At 41.9% G+C, this 20166-nt stretch overlaps 1 protein-coding gene across 1 annotated transcript in view; it reads left to right on the top strand.

Annotated features, from left to right (window-relative positions):
- The window catches only part of FMN2 (formin 2), a 363411-nt gene extending 344851 nt beyond the window's left edge, over nucleotides 1–18560 (top strand). The window contains exons 22-23 of the mRNA XM_088842479.1: nucleotides 15561–15642; nucleotides 17100–18560. Of these exons, the coding sequence (XP_088698605.1) occupies nucleotides 15561–15642; nucleotides 17100–17126 (109 nt within the window). The 3' untranslated portion in view covers nucleotides 17127–18560. The remainder of the gene's footprint in view (nucleotides 1–15560; nucleotides 15643–17099) is intronic.
- The last annotated feature ends 1606 nt before the right edge of the window (nucleotides 18561–20166 follow it).

Genomic DNA, 20166 nt, shown 5'->3' with positions numbered 1-20166 from the left:
TTGCTGAAGCCTGGCTTGGAGAATTTTGAGCATGACTTTACTAGCGTGTGAGATGAGTGCAATTGTGCGGTAGTTTGCGCATTCTTTGGCATTGCCTTTCTTTGTGATTGGAATGAAGACTGACCTTTTCCAGTCCTGTGGCCACTGCTGAGTTTTCCAAATTTGCTGGCATATTGAGTGCAGCACTTTCACAGCATCACCTTTCAGGATTTGAAATAGCTCAACTGGAATTCCATCACTTCCACTAGCTTTGTTTGTCGTGATGCTCTCTAAGGCCCACTTGACTTCACATTCCAAGATGTCTGGCTCCAAGTGAGTGATCACGCCATCGTGATTATCTTCGTCGTGAAGATCTTTATTGTAGAGTTCTTCTGTGTATTCTTGCCACCTCTTCTTAATATCTTCTGCTTCTGTTAGGTCCATAGAAGCCTGGGTAGGAAAGTAAACTCAGAGAGCTTCTAGACTCCAGGAACTAGCCTGAAAGAGAGAGAGAGAGAAAGGCACGGGGACCAAAGCTCTGATGGAGCAGAGGTGTTTTATTCAACATTGTGTAGGTATTTATACTGTCTTACAAGATAGCTATTTTCGGCAGAGATAAAATCAACACTTACAAGTTATCAAGGAAACATGAGGTCATCCACATGAAAGAGAGAGGGTTGTAAATAATCACTTTTACCATATGGTTCATAAAAAGGAAGAGGGTACATATCACTGTATAGAAAAACTAACAAAGGAAATGCCTGGATTCCTCAGCCCTGGAGAGGCTTGCCTCTCCTCTTAATTCCTGAATATTCAGGAATTAATAAGGAACAGAGAATTCCTGACAGATCCAAAACAGCAAACAGGAAGCTTCCTGTTAAATGCTTCCTGACAAATTTCCAAAACTTAGTTCTCAAAAAATGATGTAAAACTCTAAGGCGAAGGTCAGATGGAAAAAAAGTTATTGCACTTGCTTCTTTATCTTATCATGTTTCAAGAGATATTTTTAAATTTTGGGAAAATCCTTTCTCAAAGCCTCATGTTCAAAAATGGAAAAAACTCACTCTGAAAGGTTCTGGGTCGAGCTTGTAACAGATAGAGCCAAGAGTCAAGAAATAGCTTGTCCACAGACATTGTTTGCTTTGAAAAAGGATTTAAATGTTTCTGGTGAGTTTGTAGAGATTTATGAAGGTGTCTGAGCAATTATTAATTTCTCTTCAGCATTTGCTAAAAAGTTTTTTTGATGTATTAACAAAGTTTGTAGTAAAATATATTTGGGTCAAATTATGGTTCATGGAGTAAAGATGTTTAAAATTACTCATTAGAAATAACATTATGCAGCTTATAAGAGCTGAAAATGGGCTCCCTGTGTTGTTCAGTGGTAAAGAACACCCCTGTCAATGCAGAAGACACAGTTTCAATCCCTGGGTTGGGAAGATAACCTGGAGGAGGACATGGCAACCCAATCCAGTATCAGTGTCTGGGAAATCCCATGGATAGAGGAGCCTGGCAGTCTACAGTCCATGGGGTCGGAAAAGAATTGGACACGACTTGTAACTAAAGAACAGTGAACTGAAAATAATTCCTAAAGTAAGCTATTCCTTTACCAGCAAGCTATTATTTTGGGGGTCATTTTCAGTTTCTTAAGGAGCCTCTCAATGTGATGGTTATAACCTGTGGGAAGAGGAGGGCCACATCTGTCTAAAACTAAATTCTTAGGTTTGTGTGGACTTCACTGGAGCCTGGATTTTTTAGGTAGTGAAAAATGTAGGAAGTCAGGGTCCCTACCAGTCACCCCCTTGTGACATCTTCCTGACTGGCTCTGAGCCCCCCAAGCAGAGGAGCCCACTGGCCACACATCCTCCTCCCTGTCTGCTTGGCATTGCACACTCAGACATGGCGGAGCAGTGGGGAGCTGAGAGAAATGGAAAGCATTGAGAGAGCAGCATTGAAACACATGTATGTAAATCATATGTAAACTAGAGCTAGTGGGAGGTTGCTGTATAACACAGGGAGCTCAATCCAGTGCTCTGTGATGACCTAGAGAGGTGGGATGGAGTAGGGGGTGGGAGGGAAGTTCAAGAGGGAGGGGACATATATACACTTATAGCTGATAGACATTGTTGTATGGCAGAAACCAACACAACATTGTAAAGCAATTATCCTCCAATTAAAAATAAATTTTAAAAAGCTTGGGATCCACAAATCGCCAGTCCAGATTCGATGCATGATACAGGATGCTTGGGGCTGGTGCATTGGGATGAACCAGGGAGATGGGATGGGGAGAGAGGTGGGAGGGGGGTTCAAGATGGAGAACACATGTACACCCAGGGCAGATTCATGTCAATGTATGGCAAAACCAATACAATAATGTGAAGTAATTAGCCTCCAATTAAAATAAGTTAAAAAAAATACTCCCCCCCAAAAAAAGTTTGGGGTCATGGGGTCAGTAATGGGTATTCAGAAGCTAGTTGTGAGAGATGGGGGTGGGCAGGATCGTCTCCAAGACACAGGTGTTAGTCTCTACAACAGATCTGAAGCTGATGGCAGCATCAGACCCAGCCATGCTGGTCTATTCTATTTGACAAAGAGCAGTTGACTCACTGGTTTTGCCTGCTGAAGTCTGATTAACACTGAAGAAGCAACTGTTATAAGACATCAAACTCAATTTTGAATGTCTGTAACTCTCACATGCTGGAAGGACATGGCCAAAATATTTTTTAAAAGGTCAGCCTAGAGTTTCCATGAGGTCCACAGCTTCCTCCTGGGGTCCGTGGAAGAGGATACATAGTGGTGTTACTCATAGCGTCTGAACACCAGAAACAAACTCAAATGTCCATCAGCAGATGAGTGGATAGATAAAATACAGCACATCCTAACAATGCAATAGCACTCAACGATGAAAAGACATGAAGCACTGATATATGCTATAACATGGGTAAGCCTTCAAAATGGTGTGCTAAGCGAAAGAAGATGGTCACAGAAGAAGACTCTATGGTGTGATTTGATTTCTATGAAACACCCAAAATTGGCAAGTATTTATATAGTATCTGGAAGTAGATTAGCCCTTGTTGAGGGCTAGGAGCAGAAAGGAATGGGGATTGACCTCTGTCAAGGTTCCTTTGGTGGGTGGAATGTTCTAAGAATAGACAGCTGCACAGCCTTGTGGGGTGTGGGTATGGGTTTTTCTGTTGTTTGTTTTGTTTTGTTATTTGTTTTTTTTGCCACATCATGCGGCTTGTGGGATCTTAGTCCCCTCATCCTTCCCATCCCTCAGCAGTGACACTGCTGAGTCCTAACCACTAGACTACCAGGGAATTCCCTGTTCAGTCCCTTGAGCTGTCCACTTTAAATGGACATTTAATAATGTTAATGATATCTTAGTAAGCTATTTAAAAAAAAAAAAAAAAAGCAAGTAAATAGAATTTATTACATTAGCCACTAGGCCTAATCGTGGACCACAAATGAACATCCCACCTGCCCTCAGCAATCTGTTCAGGTTGGTCACAGTTTTGAAATCTTCCTGGCCATTTCCCCTGTGCTCAGGAGATACACTCAAGGAAACCAAGTCTTTGAACTACTAATATGATTAAATGAGCTAAATCAAAATTTGAGAGATAAATCTGCTGGCACAAATTTGTAGGAAAACAAGTAGCAGAGTTCATTCCAAAATTTAAAAGATCTCCATCTATTTAAATAATGACTCTGTAGTGATGAAGTGAGCAGTATTTCTCTGTAAAGCTTCAGATTCAGGACATCTTAAGTCATGTTAAAACACACACACACACACACAAAATAGGTAATATGTGTGTATGTGATCTGAAATGACTCATCTATTCCAAATACACTTTTTTCAGATCTAATCTCCACAAGAAGAGTCAGATTGTCCATTTTCTCAATCTGTAGTTCTAATGGAGAAGAGATAAATCCTTAAGAACAAAGAGTGGATATGATAATGGTTAAAATAAATAAAAGGAGGAAGAAATATGTTCGCTTTTGCTCTGGGGTAAAGCCCCATCTCTCACTTCTGTTTTCTTAGGCCTCCACCCTCTCACCAGAATGTCCCCATCTACCGCCCACTGGGCCCTTGTCTGGCCTCTGAATCTTCACTTAGGACCCCTCCCTATGGGCCCCTGACCAGGTCGCTGCTCAAGATCTTTGCTTCTGCTTATCATAAACAGGCTTAGGAGCGTGAACCATGGGTGACTGCTAGGTCAGGAGAGGAAGTCTGAGCCCTTGTGAAGAAAGCAGACATTTCTTGAGGCAAGGACAGACCTTTCCTATGGTGCTTCCTAGCCAGTGGACCCTCAGTGAGGGCCATCTTGGTGCTGTGGAACTGCCTTGGAAGCACAGCATGGCCTTGGACAAGGGCATTTCTAGTCTATTCAGCTGTCCAGATGAACAGCCATCATGGCAAATAAGTATCCTCCAGTCTAGGCTACTAAGTTTCTGTGGAAAGTTCTTGTTCCTCCTTAAAAGGACCTTTAGATCATTGGCACCATGGTTGTCATCATCATCATCAAAGTTATTATACATGCATAATATTTTTTATCTGCATATTATAATTCCATATCAAACTCAAATTTGGATGCTTTTGTCTGCTTCCTCTTTTTTATTTAAAAAATTTTTATTACAGTATAGTTGATTTATAATGTATTAATTTCTGCTGTACAGCAAAGTAATTCAGTCATAAATATATATATATATATATATATTCTTTTACATTATGATTTATCTCAGGATATTGAATATATATCCTGAGATATATATTCTCAGTGCTATACAGTTCTCTGTGCTATATGGTAGGACCTTGTTTATCCATTCTATATATAATAGTTTGCATCTGATAGTCCCAATGTCCCACTCCATCCCTCCTCCAGCCCCCTCCTTCTTGGCAACCACAAGTCTGTTCTCTATGTAAATCTATTTCTGTTTCATATATAAGTTCATTTGTGTCTTAATTTAGATTCCACATATAAGTGATATCAATGATATTTGTCTTTCTCCATCTGACTTACTTCACTTAGTATGGATTCACCCATCCCTGGGTTCACCCATCCATGTTCCTAGATGGACCTAGAGGATGGTAAAACTCCATTGTATTGAACATATATATACCGCGTCTTCTTTACCCATTCATCTGTCTGTGGGCATTTAGGTTGTTTCGGTGTCTTGACTATTGTAAGTAGTGCTGCTGTTGGGGTGCACATTGGGGTGCGTGTACCTTTTTGAATTACAGTTTTCTCTGAATCTTTGCCCAGGAGTGGGATTGCTGGATCTTCTGGTAGCTCTGTTTTACTGAGGAACCTCCATACTGTTCTCCATGGTGACTGCACCAACTCATGCTTGCTCTTTCTGTATGTTGTCTTATGTGAAACCCATGAGCACTTTATTTTATTTCATTTTATTTTGATTTATTTTGCTTCTGGGTGTTTTGTTTGTTTGTTTATTAAAATCAGTAATAAAACACCCAGGATCCCCGATACTTTGAGTATCTTTCTAAGTTTGAAAACTTTAATCAGTTTCATCTGCCATTTTATCTTACTGAGCAATGTTGACATTCTCTGGATAATCCACCAGCTTTCTCGCCACCTCCCCCACCAAGCCCTGGCCACTCTGCATTTACTCAAAGGGCAGGTGGCACTCCCCCAGCATGAGCCATCGTGTTGTCCAGAGGTTACACTTGACAACATGAGAACTACGGCTCAGAGGGGAATGAAGGGGTCCTGTGTTAGAGCTCAGTGAGGAAAGCGGCCTGCCCTATCCTCTGGGGACTCAGGGCAAAGGGAAGAGAGAATTGAAGGAGGTGCGGCAGTATATGTGGGCCTGTCAGGCAGTATTCTGTGAGAAGTGATGGGTAAGCAGGGACTTGAAGGAAGTGAAGGAATAAACCAGGGACTATGGAGATAGAACATTCCAGCCAGGGAGAGTGGCAAGTGCAAAGCCTGAGGGAGGAAGATGCAGTGAGCATCCTGAACAGAGTGAGCAGGAGGAAAGAGGTGGAAGACGACTGCACAGAGGGGTGCTGGGCCAGACCGTGGAGCCTGGTGGACCGTGTGGAAGAGGCTCCAGAATAAACCAGAGCCATGTGACATGCTGTGGTGCTCGCAGGAGCAGGAGGAATCAGTGTCTTCACAAGGGCAGGCGTTAGGTAGTCAGTGACAGACGCCTGGTTTGATGGGCGCAGGAGAAGAGGATGATGGGTAGCTTTCTGGAAGAGCCAGTACACTCGGGAGTCAGCAGAGAAAGAAGGTCTTGCTGGAGGGGAAGGAGTGAAGGATTTTTTTTTTTTATAGAGGAATCAGCAGCATATTTTTAGCCTGAAAGGAATAATCCAGTAGAGGAAAAAACTGTGGTTTTTGTTCTCCCTTAACACGTATGTTTCCTAGATGCGCTCCTGCCTTGTATCGCCCACATCTTTCTCGCACATAATTCCAAACCATTGTGGTATAAATAGCTCTGCTGTACTCTCTTTTGAGTGTCATGGGAGGAAACGTGATAAACTCTCTATGTCTATGTCTCTGTCTAATAGGCCTTGGGGGCTTCCCTGGTGGCTCAGACAGTAAAGAATCTGCATGTAATGCAGGAGACCTGGGTTCCATCCCTGGGTGGGGAAGATCCCCTGGAGAAGGGAGTGGCTACTCACTCCAGTATTTTTGCCTGGAGAATTGCAGATGGTGACTGCAGGCATGAAATTAAGAGACGCTTGCTCATTGGAAGAAAAGCTATGACCAACCTAGGCAGTGTGTTAAAAAGCAGAGACATCACTTTGCCGACAAACGTCCATATAGTCAAAGCTATGGTTTTTCCAGTAGTCATGTATGGATGTGAGAGTTGGACCATAAAGAAGGCTGAGCATGGAAGAATTAATGCTTTCGAACTGTGGTGCTAGAGAAGACTCTTGAGAGTCCCTTGGACACAAGATCAAACCTAAACGAAATCAACCCTGAATATTCATTGGAAGGACTGATGTTGAAGCTGAAGCTCCAATACTTTGGCTACCTAATGTGAAGAGCTAACTCGTTGGAAGAGACCCTGCTGCTGGGGAAGACTGAAGGCAGGAGGAGAAGGAGATGACAGAGGATGAGATGGTTGGATGGCATCCCTGACTCAATGGACATGAATTTGAGTGAACTCTGGGAGATGGTAAAGAACAGGGAAGCCTGGCGTGCTGTAGTCCACGGGGTCACAAAGAGTCGGGCATGACTGAGCGACTGAACAACGACACTACAAAAGCCATGAGAAAAGCAAGCTCTTTTTTATGTTTTTAATGAGAGGTGGTTTTTTTTTTTTGGAGGTGGGGGCTGCCCTATGTCTTGGTTACTGTGCTCAGTCTTCCTCTAGTTGTCGTGAGCAGGGCGACTCTTCCTTGTGGTACATGCGCTTCTCATTGCAGTGGCTTCTCGTTGCAGAGCACAGGCTCCAGGGTGTGCAAGCTTCAGTAGTTTTAGAGCCTGCGGGCTCAGTAGTTGTGGTGCATGGGCTTTGTTGCTCATTGGCATGTGGTATCTTCCCAAACCAAGGATCCAACCCATGTCCCCTGCATTGACAGGCAGATTCTTTACCACTGGATCACCAGGGAAGTCCCCAGAGATTTTAAATTAACCATGAAAACTATGTTATCAGGGCTTTACAGTCCCAACATGTTAATGAATACAAATATTCCTGTTTTCAGCAAATGTTTAAAATGTATCATCCAAGCATTTTTAAAAGTTCTAAGTGGCATCTTCCAGATTTCTCAACTTTCTGATACCATAGTAAACTTCTTATGGAAGAACAGGAGAAGATGCTCTGGTTTGACAGAATATAATTCAGGGTCTTATTTACACAGTGGAGTGTGAACCTTACTGTTTAATCATCTAGTCTCTAAAATAGATGCATCTCCCATGTTCAGCAGCACAGAATGTCAGCACTTTCAACACTTGTCAGAGACTCTGAGCGCCTGCTGGCTGCCATTTGGGTAAGACCACTGTGAGCTGAGATGACGGGGGAAGCGTGCTCACTGTCCTTGTGGGTTTCTCGGAGTTGTAGCCCTCTGTCAGGTTATATCACCAAAAGGCAAGGGCACTACACACTCCAAGTGTGTGCTGACTTGCCTCTCCTCACAAATGCCTTCACTGAGCTAAAGCTTAAAATTTAGTCTGTTTATTTATTTATTTTTTAAAGGCTCCTCTTACATGTACTCTTTTTTCTATGCAACCCTCAGAGGTAGAGCTTGTAAAATTAGTTTCTTTCTTTTTTAAATTTATTTATTTTAATTGGAGGCTAATTACTTTATTGTATTGGTTTTGGCATACATTGACATGAATCTGCCCCACGTGCACATGTATTCCCCATCTTGAACCCCCCTCCCAATCCCTCCCCATCCCATCCCTCTGGTTCATCCCAGTACACCAGCCCCGAGCATCCTAGTAAGGATTTGTGTAAACAAGCAAAAAGCCTAATGGAAAAGGTTCTGTCTTCTGTATTTTTGCATTTTTACTAACTACAGTTCACATCCCTTATGTAGATAGCCACATCAAGAATTCTTCCCATATATTAGAATCAAGAAAATGTGGTTGTAGCTTTGTTTTCTCTGGATGATCTTATATGCTTTCCTTTTTCAAAAATGAATACTGTAGCCCATTGCGTTTCCATTAATACGTTTCCTTGAATACGGTTCAAAATTTGTTCAGTTAGACTTCTCCTCTCCAGGATCAGGCTTCCCTAGTGGCTCAGACAGTAACGAATCTGCCTGCAATGTGGGAGACCCAGAGATTGAACCTGGAGTCTCCAGGATCTGGTAAAACACACGCACCCATTTTTCTAGGTACTTTCATTTATCAAAAACTATTTTAATCTGCCACATTTTATATACTCAGAGTTCTAGGAGATTCAGCCTTTCAGAACCAAATACTTCTAAATAAGCAGAAATAGAAACAAATATAATAAATATAAATTACAATAATGAATGTAAATATATGATAAATATAAATGCATACATGTAAATAACTATGTTCATGTTAATAAACAGAGGAAGATTTTGGTGGCTGTGTTTTTCATTGTCCTGTGTGTTTGCCTTGTGAGGAGGCCATACAGAGCGAGGCTTACAGCTTGGGCTGAGGAGGTGTTGTCTGTGTCTGGCTGGATCTGCCACTCACTCTGACCCCGAGTGAGGAATTTGACTTTTTTATATTTCAGTTTCTTCATAGTAAAAGTTGGGTAACAACAATATGTACCTCAAGAGGTTATTCTGAGGGTGTGTGTGTGTGATATTTTTGTTTCCTTTGCCTTGAAGTAAGCGCACAGTCTTGTCTTCTGGACCCATCTTTCCTTACCGACAGCCTTTCCAAACCTAAGAACCAGCTGTTTCTTCCTGCAGTAGCTCATCCATTTTATGTCCTACATTTATAGGACATTAGACAGTTATCAAAAAGATCCTGAATCTAGGGGATCAACTTGATGACTTGAATGTGTTTTCTTATGAAGAAACGATCCATATCTTTGGACCCACCTCTTCTCCACAATAGCAGTTTCAGGAAACGCTGATGTACATCATCTCTGCTTATTGGCCTTCTACTTGTGAGAGGAATGTATTTGCAGCTTTTAGAGCATAAGCACAAAACATAGATATCTAATTGTCATGGAATCTTGGACTCTGGACTATGAATAGTCCCCAAAGTTGAGCGGGTCTTGTTGACTAAGTGGCAGACTCCCCTTGCGCGTCTGCGCGCTGAGTGGCGCGTGGGGTGTGGGCTGCACAGAGGCGCCTTCCGCCAGCCCAGCCTCCCGAGGCCGGTCCCACAGGCCGGTCCGTTCTGAGGCTCCTGTGAGGTCTGGTCGGAAGGGTGGAAGTCGCTGTGAGCAGTTCGAACTGCGTCATCAGCCCTGGAGGCGCGGATGTGGTTGCTTTTCTCGCTGAGTGAGACTGTCAGTGTTAAAGTTCAGAAATCAAACTCAAATTACGAAATATGTCCCTTTGTTGTGGTTGATTGTTTCTACTGTATTTTCAGGATTTTTGTGGGTGTGTGGGTGTGCGATCATCTCGCTTATAAAGAAGGGCGGGCCGAGCCGGGACTCAGTCCACTAGGCGTCCATACCTGCTTGTCTCCTGGAGCCGCACCCCCGTCCCCACCCAGCCTCCGTCCAGAGCCCCTCCCGGCTCTTTCGGATTAAAATATTTTCACTGAACTTAAAAGGCTGCCAATCAGTTCAGTTCGGTTGCTCAGTCGTGTCCGACTCTCCGCGACCCCATGAATCACAGCACGCCAGGCCTCCCTATCCATCACCAACTCCCTGAGTTCACTCAAACTCATGTCCACAGAGTCGGTGATACCATCCAGCCATCTCATTCTCGGTCGTCCCCTTCTCCTCCCGCCCCCAACCTTTCCCAGCATCAGAGTCTTTTCCAGTGAGTCAACTCGTCGCATGAGGTGGCCAAAGTATTGCAGTTTCAGCTTTAGCATCAGTCCTTCCAATGAACACCCAGGATTGATCTCCCTTAGAATGGACTGGTTGGATCTCCTTGCGGTACAAGGGACTCTCAAGAGTCTTCTCCAACACCACAGTTCAAAAGCATCAATTCTTCCGCGATCAGCTTTCTTCGCAGTCCAACTCTCACATCCATACATGACCACGGGAAAGACCAAAGCCTTGACTAGACGGACCTTTGTTGGCAAAGTAATGTCTCTGCTTTTTAATATACTATCAAGGTTGGTCATAACTTTCCTTCCAAGGAGTAAGCGTCTTTTAATTTCATGGCTGCAATCAGCATCTGCAGTGATTTTGGAGCCCAAAAAATAAAGTCTGACACTGTTTCCACTGTTTTTCCATCTATTTCCCATGAAGTGATGGGACCAGATGCCATGATCTTTGTTTTCTGAATGTTGAGCTTCAAGCCAACCTTTTCACTCTCCTCTTTCACTTTCATCAAGAGGCTTTTGAGTTCCTCTTCACTTTCTGCCATAAGGGTAGTGTCATCTGCATATCTGAGATTATTGATATTTCTCCCAGCAATCTTGATTCCAGCTTGTGCTTCTTCCAGCCCAGCATTCCTCATGATGTACTCTGCATATAAGTTAAATAAGCAAGGTGACAATATGCAGCCTTGACGCACTCCTTTTCCTATTTGGATCCAGTCTGTTTTTCCATGTACAGTTCTGACTGTTGCTTCCTGACCTGCATACAGGTTTCTCAAGAGGCAGGTCAGGTGGTCTGGTATGTCCATCTCTTTCAGAATGTTCCACAGTTTATTGTGATCCACACAGTCAAAGGCTTTGGCATAGTCAATGAAGCAGAAATAGATGTTTTTCTGGAACTCTCTTGCTTTCTCCATAATCCAGCGGATGTTGGCAATTTGATCTCTGGTGCTTCTGCCTTTTCTAAAACCTGCTTGAACATCTGGGAGTTCACGGTTTACATATTGCTGAAGCCTGGCTTGGAGAATTTTGAGCATGACTTTACTAGCGTGTGAGATGAGTGCAATTGTGCGGTTGTTTGCGAATTCTTTGGCATTGCCTTTCTTTGGGATTGGAACAAAGACTGACCTTTTCCAGTCCTGTGGCCACTGCTGAGTTTTCCAAATTTGCTGGCATATTGAGTGTAGCACTTTCACAGCATCATCTTTCAAGATTTGAAATAGCTCAACTGGAATTCCATCACCACCACTAGCTTTGTTCATAGCGATGCTTTCTAAGGCCCACTTGACCTCACATTCCAAGATGTCAATAGAGAACTATAAAAGGAAGTAATTTTTTTTTGAAATGACATCTTTGGTAGGCTAATTCTAAGAACTACAACTTCTAGTCAGCAACCTAAACAAAGAAATAAGAACAAAAACAACCATGTGATAATGAGAAGTCTTCTCTCATCACTGCCAGTGGCTTTGGAAAAACAACATCACAAAAAGCAGACTAGCAAGAAGGAAAGGTAGTATTATTTTTTAGACTGAACATGCCAGGTGACTCTTTTAAGCTGGAGGGGGAGGAGAGCACTGCTCTCAGCCCGTGTTGGAAGACTCTTCTCTGCTCCCGACCTGATGCTCGAACCCGGCTCCTGGGACTCTCACTTAGACTGGATTATTACTGCTCGATGTTAGAGGAGTGGCTCCCTTCCCTTTCACTTGAAAGACAACAGCAATGTATCTATGGAGTTTGTTTTTGTTGGGAGACTTGACTAACAAGGTGAAGTCTTGATTAAGGAATGCACTTAATCAAAGGCACAGCCACATTAGAAAGAAATCATCTTCATGCATCTTGCAAGAGTTACATCTCTCTGCACACCATCCACAGACCCCCATCCTCACTGGAACTTAAACTCAAGTGCCAAGCAAGCCCTGACTTCTTCCTTGCTTGCCAGGCTGCTTTCTCTGTGTAGTGAAGTGAAAGTGCTCAGTTGTGTCCGACTCCTTGCGACCCAGGGGCTAGCCCATGGAATTCTCCAGGCCAGAATACTGGAGTGGGTAGCCTTTCCCTTCTCCAGGGGATCTTCTTGACCCAGGAATCAAACCGGGGTCTCCTGCATGGCAGGCGGATTCTTTACCAACTGAGCTATCAGGGAAGCCTATTCCCTTCTCCTTTCCAAATTGGACGTGTGGTCATTTGTGTTTGTTATTTGAAATGTTATCACCACTGTGCATATTCACTTAGTATCTAGTTATGTAATGAACTTCTTTTTCCTTCTCAGATTAAGAAATTTTAGGAATCATTGACTGAGGGGTGAGGCGGAAGGGGGTTATCAGCAGGCTCGCATTTGGAGTTCGTGGACTATCCCCAGTGCCCAGAGGAAGGCCTGAGCAGGAGGGGTCTGGGGCCTCTCCATCCCCACTTCCCTCAGTATTTTTCCTCGTACTTCTGCCAGCTCACCTCCAGGGACACGTTCTTTTTTCCTGCCTAAAGTGTGGAAGGAAAGTCTTGTCAGAGTTTTGTTGAAAGAGAACTGGCATTTGGGAGCAGCATTTGCTAGGAGGCTTCATTGGAAGGACTGATGCTAAAGCTGAAACTCCAATATTTTGGCCAACTAATGCGACGAGTTGACTTACTGGAAAAGAGTCTGATGCTAGGAGGGATTGTGGGTGGGAGGAGACGGGGACGACAGAGAATGAGATGGCTGGATGGCATCACCGACTCGATGGACATGAGTTTGAGTGAACTTCGGGAGTTGGTGATGGACAGGGAGGCCTGGTGTGCTGTGATTCATGGGGTCGCAAAGAGTCGGACACGACTGAGCGACTGAACTGAACTAAACTGAACTAGCCTGGGAGCTGCTTTTCCAAAATTCCTCTGCACCTGACTTTGAGAATCCTCTCAGCCGTCTGGTGCCCAGGGCCCAGCTCTTAGCTCAGCCGTGTGTGCAGTCTAGAGTCTGGGGACACAGAAACCACTTGTCCCATCGGTCATGTTCATATCCAGAGCCTGAACCAGTAGGGTGGAGGAAGCTCTGGCCTCGGTGGGGAGTCTTAGGGCAACAGGGTGCCCCTCAGCACTCCCAGTTTACTCCATATAGAGTCCTTGCTCTCAGCCCATTTCCCCTTCTAAGGAAAGTATGGAAAACTAAGATTTCTCTTTGAAACCCTTCGGGGCACAACTACCCTGAACCCTGAGCTGGGGCAACACCCTTGGCATCTGCACACACCTGTGACTCTTGCCTGGGTTTCAGGGCCCTCAGCCCTGAGCCAACTCAGGCATACTGATCACACTCTCTAGTTCTCCTGCTGTGGGAACAGCCACACTTGTTTTCTGTGTAAAATTTAAATTGTTTGTATTAGACTGGGCTTTCTGTGATATTTAGAAAATAAGATAGTAAGAAAATTAAGATGCTTTGGTGGATTAAATGCTTGTGAAGTACACTTTAAAAAAAAAAAAAATTACAAAATGCCTTAAAGAGTCCCAAGTAAATTTAAGAGAGGATCTACTAGATTTTCACTAACTGTTAAAAAAAAAAAAAAAGAGTTACTTTGATCCATCATGCCTTACTGTGAGCTATAACAGTAACCTCATAGCTGCTGCACTCAATGACTTGTTTCATGCTGTTGTTTAAAAACAGGGATTCGTTCAGCTTCATAGGAGATGAATTCTGTCATTAGAAACTTTACCATCAGGCTTAAGAAATATATTTATAACTCATTTCTTTTAAGAAACAGGTTTCAAGATCTCCATAAGAAGTCTTTTATTAAGATGAATCACAGCTCTGTCAGTTTCTCCAGAAGTACTCTATTTTTAATTCCCAAGGAGAATCACAAAATAAATTCACCTAGTAGGTTATTTTCTTTCTAATGGCACCTGTTTTTATTAATGGAATTCCAGTCTACATATTTCTTGGACTTCCCTGGTGGCTCAGGTGGTAAAGAATCTGCCTGCAATGCAGGAGACTTGGGTTCAGTCCCTGGGTTGAGAAGATCCCCTGGAGAAGGGAATGGCAACCTATTCCAGTATTCTTGCCTAGAGAATTCCATGGACAGAGGAACTTGGAAGGCTATAGTCCATGGAGTCACAAAGAGTCGGACACAACTGAGCAACTAACACACATATTTCTCACTATTTGCTTAGTAGAAGCGATCATTCATAACATTTTAGAGCACTTTATAAAGACATTTTAGTGCCTTATTTTTTTAGCCGTGCTGGGTCTTAGTTGCGGCACACGGGATCTTTAACTGTGGCATGCAGACTCTTACTTGCAGTGTATGGGATCTCGTTCACTGACCAGAGATTGAACCCAGGCCCCTGCATTGGGAGCAGCCGCTGGATCGCCAGGGAAGCCCTCTAAAGAACTCTTGCAGTGAAACTGTTTGGATGTTTGCAGCAGCTCTGGGCAGTCCTAGCAGTGATACTGTTCTGCATTCTTGAGCCCTTGTCCTCCCTAAGGGACACAGGGAGCCAAGTGAGCAGATGCTACCCCAGCATCAGACCGCAGGGCCAGACTTGCTGTGCAACCTCCCTTCCAATGATGTCCTCTTTTAACTGTTCCTCTGGTAAATTCAATACTGTTCTCCTTGGAGCACGTGCTTAAAAGGAAATCCTAGATGTGTTCAAACATTACTGCTCAGTCTCTATTTTCTGTTTTCAAATGACTGGTTTCCATGCTTGATGAAGCTCAATTAAAAAAAAAAAAAAAAACCTGTCCCAAGTATTCATTGTATAGATTTCCATGCCTGGGGAAACATAATGTGGAAACTGAATCTGAGATCATTTTAAATAAACATAAGAGTTCTTATATGATACTGCTTATTTCATTAATGCTTCTGATTTGTGTAGTAGTGCCATCCCCATTTATGTAATGGAGTCAACCTCAGCACCCTCACCTGAATATGACGGATATGTCTTTATTTTCCTATGTGTCAGACTCCTTTAGTATGCCTAAAAATATAGATGTGCTTGTGTCCTATTCCATTCAGCCTTCTTTGATTCCAAGTTAGGAGCCACTGGATGAATTCACCTCTAGCTCTATTATGTTTTTAAATCAAGTATCAGGTAACATTCCTGTGTATGTGGTATTATTTTTCTCTAATAAATCAAATCCTTTATGATACTTGGTCACCTACTATATTTGGACTGTAGTGGTCTTTATAAGTCTTTGTTTATATCATGTGTTTTCTCCCCACCCAGAGTAAAAGAAGCTGAAGAGGTGTGTAGGCAGAAAAAGGGAAAGTCACTCTATAAAATAAAACCAAGACATGACTCTGGAATTGTAAGTATTTATTCTGTCTTTTGATTTGTGGTTTTCTCTGGCTTTTAAACGCTCTTTTCTCAGAATATACAAATCCACCTAATAACATTTTAATCATCTTCCTCTTAAGTTTGAACAAATAATGAGCTTCCGACTTAGAGAGTCTTCTTTTCCTTCTGCCTGTAATTAGGTACCAGAGGCTAAAAGAGGGGTTACATATATGTGGGGGGCTGCTGGTGGAATTGGGGGCCATCTTTCACTCTCTTCATCATACATGGGTCACAGCACAGCTGTTGTAATCCCATGAGCACCCTTGGGGCCTAACACAGGGAGTGCCAGGTGCAGCATTGTTCTTTGCTCAGACCAGGGGCTCAGGCTACACAGGGGTCTACCAGCAGCTGTCAGCCCACAGCCAAGTGTAACAAGCCAAGCTCTTCCGTCTTTACTCGTTTCTCCCTTCAAAATAAAACACCAGGTTGTGCACCAGGAAGGGAAGGGTTTGGTGGACATGATGAGTCCATGTGATGCCGTCTTATGTTTTGTTGAATGTTTGAGGGATTATCGCTTGGCACTAGAGTAAGTAAATGCTATTTTAAATGAAAAGTTGGGTTAGACCTTAAAATAGCATTTTGAATTGAGTTCATCTAATATAGTGTAAATGGAAGATATTCAAATAACCCAAATTGGGCCACAATTAAACAGCTTTATTTAGAAAAAGTTAGAAATTATCTCTGCATTTAAAAGATATTTTCCCTTCCGTTTCTCTGTATCAAAATCTTTTTGAACAACAAGTATTATATTATGGTTTGGTTTATGTTCTGTCTTTTTGATGAAAGTAAATCTTCAAGTACATGTATAGAATGAGAAGGAATAGTTATTTACTAACCACAATTATACTGTTGTAAGGATAGAAGAGAATTAAATCATATTAACAATGAGATGAAAGTGTGTTAGTCTCTGAGTTGTGTCCAACTCTTTGCAACCCCATGGACTATAGCCTGCCAAGCTCCTCTGTCCATGGAATTCCCCAGGCAAGAATACTGGAATGGGTTGCCATTCCATTCTCCAGGGGATCTTCCCAACCCAGGGATCGAACCCGGGTCTCCCATATTGTGGGCAGATTCTTTACCATCTGAGTCATAGAAGAGAATTAAATCACATTAACAATGAGATGAAGCCTCGGTTCAATTTTCATATTTATGTGTTTGTACATAAGACTGAAAATGAGAAAGGTGAGCTGATACTCTTTCACATCGATTAGAAGCTGAATTTTGAAACCTTTTTTTCCCCTCAAAAACATTAATGAACATTCTAAGAGATAAATAGATTTTACTTATATCTTTTTTCATTTATGAGCTGTGGATCTTTAACCTTTTCTCAAAGAATTTGATCCAAATGAAAATACTATTCTAAACTCCATACTTTCTTTTAAAGTTATTCCTTCTAACTATTTCTCTTACCTGGTGCATTTATTTCAGAAAGCAAAAATAAGCATGAAAACCTGACCAATGAAAACAGAACAAAAATGAGTCACTGAAGCCACTTCCACAGAATTCAGCTGGCCTGAGGAAACTCATCGTTTTGATCATGTTTCTTCTTGGCCTCTTGCATAATCTTTATGTTTTCCAGACAGTTTACTGATTGTTGAATTCTACGCTGTATTCATATAGAAATGCAAAAGCAGTAGGCCAGTGGAGAATGTGACACCTTTTCTTTTTGAAAAAGTTTATGGTATTTTACCACTAGACCAAAACAGCATGTGTAAGAGGCAGTATCTGCATTAATTCTGAACATGCTAAACAGTAACCTCCAACTTACTGTTGTGAGAATATTCCCTGTCACAGTGAAACACTCTTTCTCCTGATGACCAGTACTCCACGTCACTGCATTTAGATCTATGGTTGACATGTTATTTCTAGTGACTTGTTTGTATCAGTTTCACATCTACATATAAATTTTCTATTTTAAAATTGAGGTACCATTTATATATGTCATAGATAAGGCTTTCCCAGCTCTTGGGTTGGTCTCTTTAACTATATATTTGTGAAAGAAGATTATCATTTTTTTTTTTTACTCATTAGAAAATGAGTAGAAAAAAAATATAGCAAAAGGAAACCCTTTCTATACATCATTTAATATAGGCAGGAATTGTAATTTTAATTTAAATAAGGGCCTTTATCAACCATGTCCTTTAGGACCTGCATAAAGCCAGTCTGCAGCAAAGGTCAATTAAACCAAAGTTGTGCCTCTCTATAACTTTTACCATTGCCCTTCTCAAAGAAAATGACACAGTGCTTTTAAATGATCCTCATAAAATTGCCAAACATGACAACTATTGGAAAAAAAAAAAAAAGAGTAACTTTTAAATGGATTGGTATCTACCTAGGACTTGTTCATTAAACCCTCCTGCCTGAGTATTGTGACTTGATTGGGGTTTTCTTTATGTGTTACGGCAGTTAATCAAAAAGTATGAAATGAGTATGCAAGAGTCTATGATCTAAAGGAGCCTAGGAAAATATTTTATTTTAGTTTGAGAGGGAAAAAGTATATCTCCACTCTTTCTGAGAGTATTTTAAAGTCACTCCTGAAACATTGTGATGGCTTTGTCTAACATTAATAGATTTTTTAAAATGATATGTCTTGGGGTATGGCTATGAATAAAGGGGAGAATCTGTCGCTATTGCAAACCAATTATGGAGGCAACTTACAAAGAGAATCTGAATTGTAACCACGTTTCTATTTATGTAAAATACCGTCCTCACCTTTCAGTCTGTAGTTGATGTGGTCAGACACAGTAGTGGCCCTCGGGTTGCTGTTCTGCCATCTTCCTGTCTTCTTCAGTCCCTCCATGTGTATATGAACGTCAATGATATAATGGGGCATTTAACAGAGATTGCTATGTGCAATACTGTATTGAGTGTTTCTATTTTAATTTTTATAGGATGTTAATTTATATGAAAATAAAATGCTTAATAAAAGAGTTCTGTGCCTATTGTGTGTATATAACCTAAGAGTACATGCAAAATGTTTATCCCAGAGGGGAATTAAGTTAGAGCGTCTGTGTCCAAAGATTTTTGAAAGTTCTTATTTCATTCTGAACAGTTACTAGTGAATAGTGAAAGTCACTCAGTCGTGTCCGACTCTGCGAACGCATGGGCTATACAGTCCATGGAATTCTTCAGGCCAGGATACTAGAGTGGGTAGCCGTTCCCTTCTCCAGCAGATCTTTCCAACCCAGGGGTTGAACCCAAGTCTCCTGCATTGCAGGTGGATTCTTTACCAGCTGAGCCACCAGGGAAGCCTGAACAGTTATTAGCAGTCAAGTATTTAACAAATGCTGGTTTGTAAAGATAAAATAATAATTCTGCTACATCAAAACATATTTTCTTAAGTTCAGATTTTCTTAATACAGTTTCCCCCTTTTGGAAACACCAGTATGTTAATACCTAAGAAGTCTTTTTTCTATAAGTTACAAATTAGTTGCAAAAATTCATATAATATAGATTAAATGGTGATAAACATTGAGTTGATCTCAGTGAAGCAGCAGTGAGTGGTGGCATGAAGTGAGATCTATTTCCCTACCCAGGAACTGAACCTGGGTAGCCTGAATGAAACCCAGGAATCCTAGCCACCAGGCCAGCAAGGGCTAGAGGCTAGAAACTAATTTTCCCTGGATCTTTGCCCCAGTGAAAAATGCATTTATCATGGAGGCAGAAACTGTAAATTCAGGTACAAAGTTTATTATTAGAGACATAGCACAGCAACACGTGGGAAAGAACATAGAGAAACAGTTGGTGTAGTTAAGACAGAAGCAAGACAGAAATACACACCTGGAGAGAAAGGTTATGGGCGCCCCCCTGGTGAGAAGAAGTGCAGTAAAGAGGTGGTTAAGTCATTTATATAGGCCAGTTCTTCTGGGTCTTTGTTTTCCTTTCTGCCAAATTTCTGGTTTCTTTTTTCACACCTGACCTATCCTGGGACTCTCCCCTGGTGTGCACACACCCCTCAGCTAAGATGGATCTCAAAGTGGAGGCTTCTGGGAGAAGCAGGACTCATTATGGTCTGGCATTTTCACCTTGTCCCAAAAGGGGGTGGCGGGGAGGGGAGATCTCTTAATCCTTTATTCAAGCAGGATTTTGTCCCTCTTTGTCATTGCCATGATTATTACTTTAAAGTGTTTGTAAGAGACAAACACTGGCTATTTATCATCTTTCTGTGGTTACTTCCATTTCAGAGGGCAAACAGGAGGCTGATTGTAAATGCCTCAACTGGAGCCCACCTATCTCTTGTCTCAGGAAATGTAAACAGGCTAGTTGTAAATGTCTAACCTGGAGTCCATCTATCTCGTACATCAGCGTTATGGGAAGACAATAAGACAGAGAACATTATGGTGCAAAGAGATGGATATAGACAAGGAAATAGAAGGAAAAAAAGGAAGCATTGTGCTAATGGAAAAGCATTATGGAAGCTAATGGGGAAAAAAAATCTAATGGAAAAAACTTTCTTTTTCTCCATAAATCATCTTTGAATTTAGATCTAATTTAA

The sequence above is a fragment of the Moschus berezovskii genome, chromosome 12 (assembly GCF_049115385.1).
Source record: "Moschus berezovskii isolate FMDL1 chromosome 12, NW_MosBer_1.0, whole genome shotgun sequence".
In the NCBI taxonomy this organism is placed as follows: Eukaryota; Metazoa; Chordata; class Mammalia; order Artiodactyla; family Moschidae; genus Moschus; species Moschus berezovskii.
This window is presented reverse-complemented; position numbering and strand designations above follow the sequence as displayed.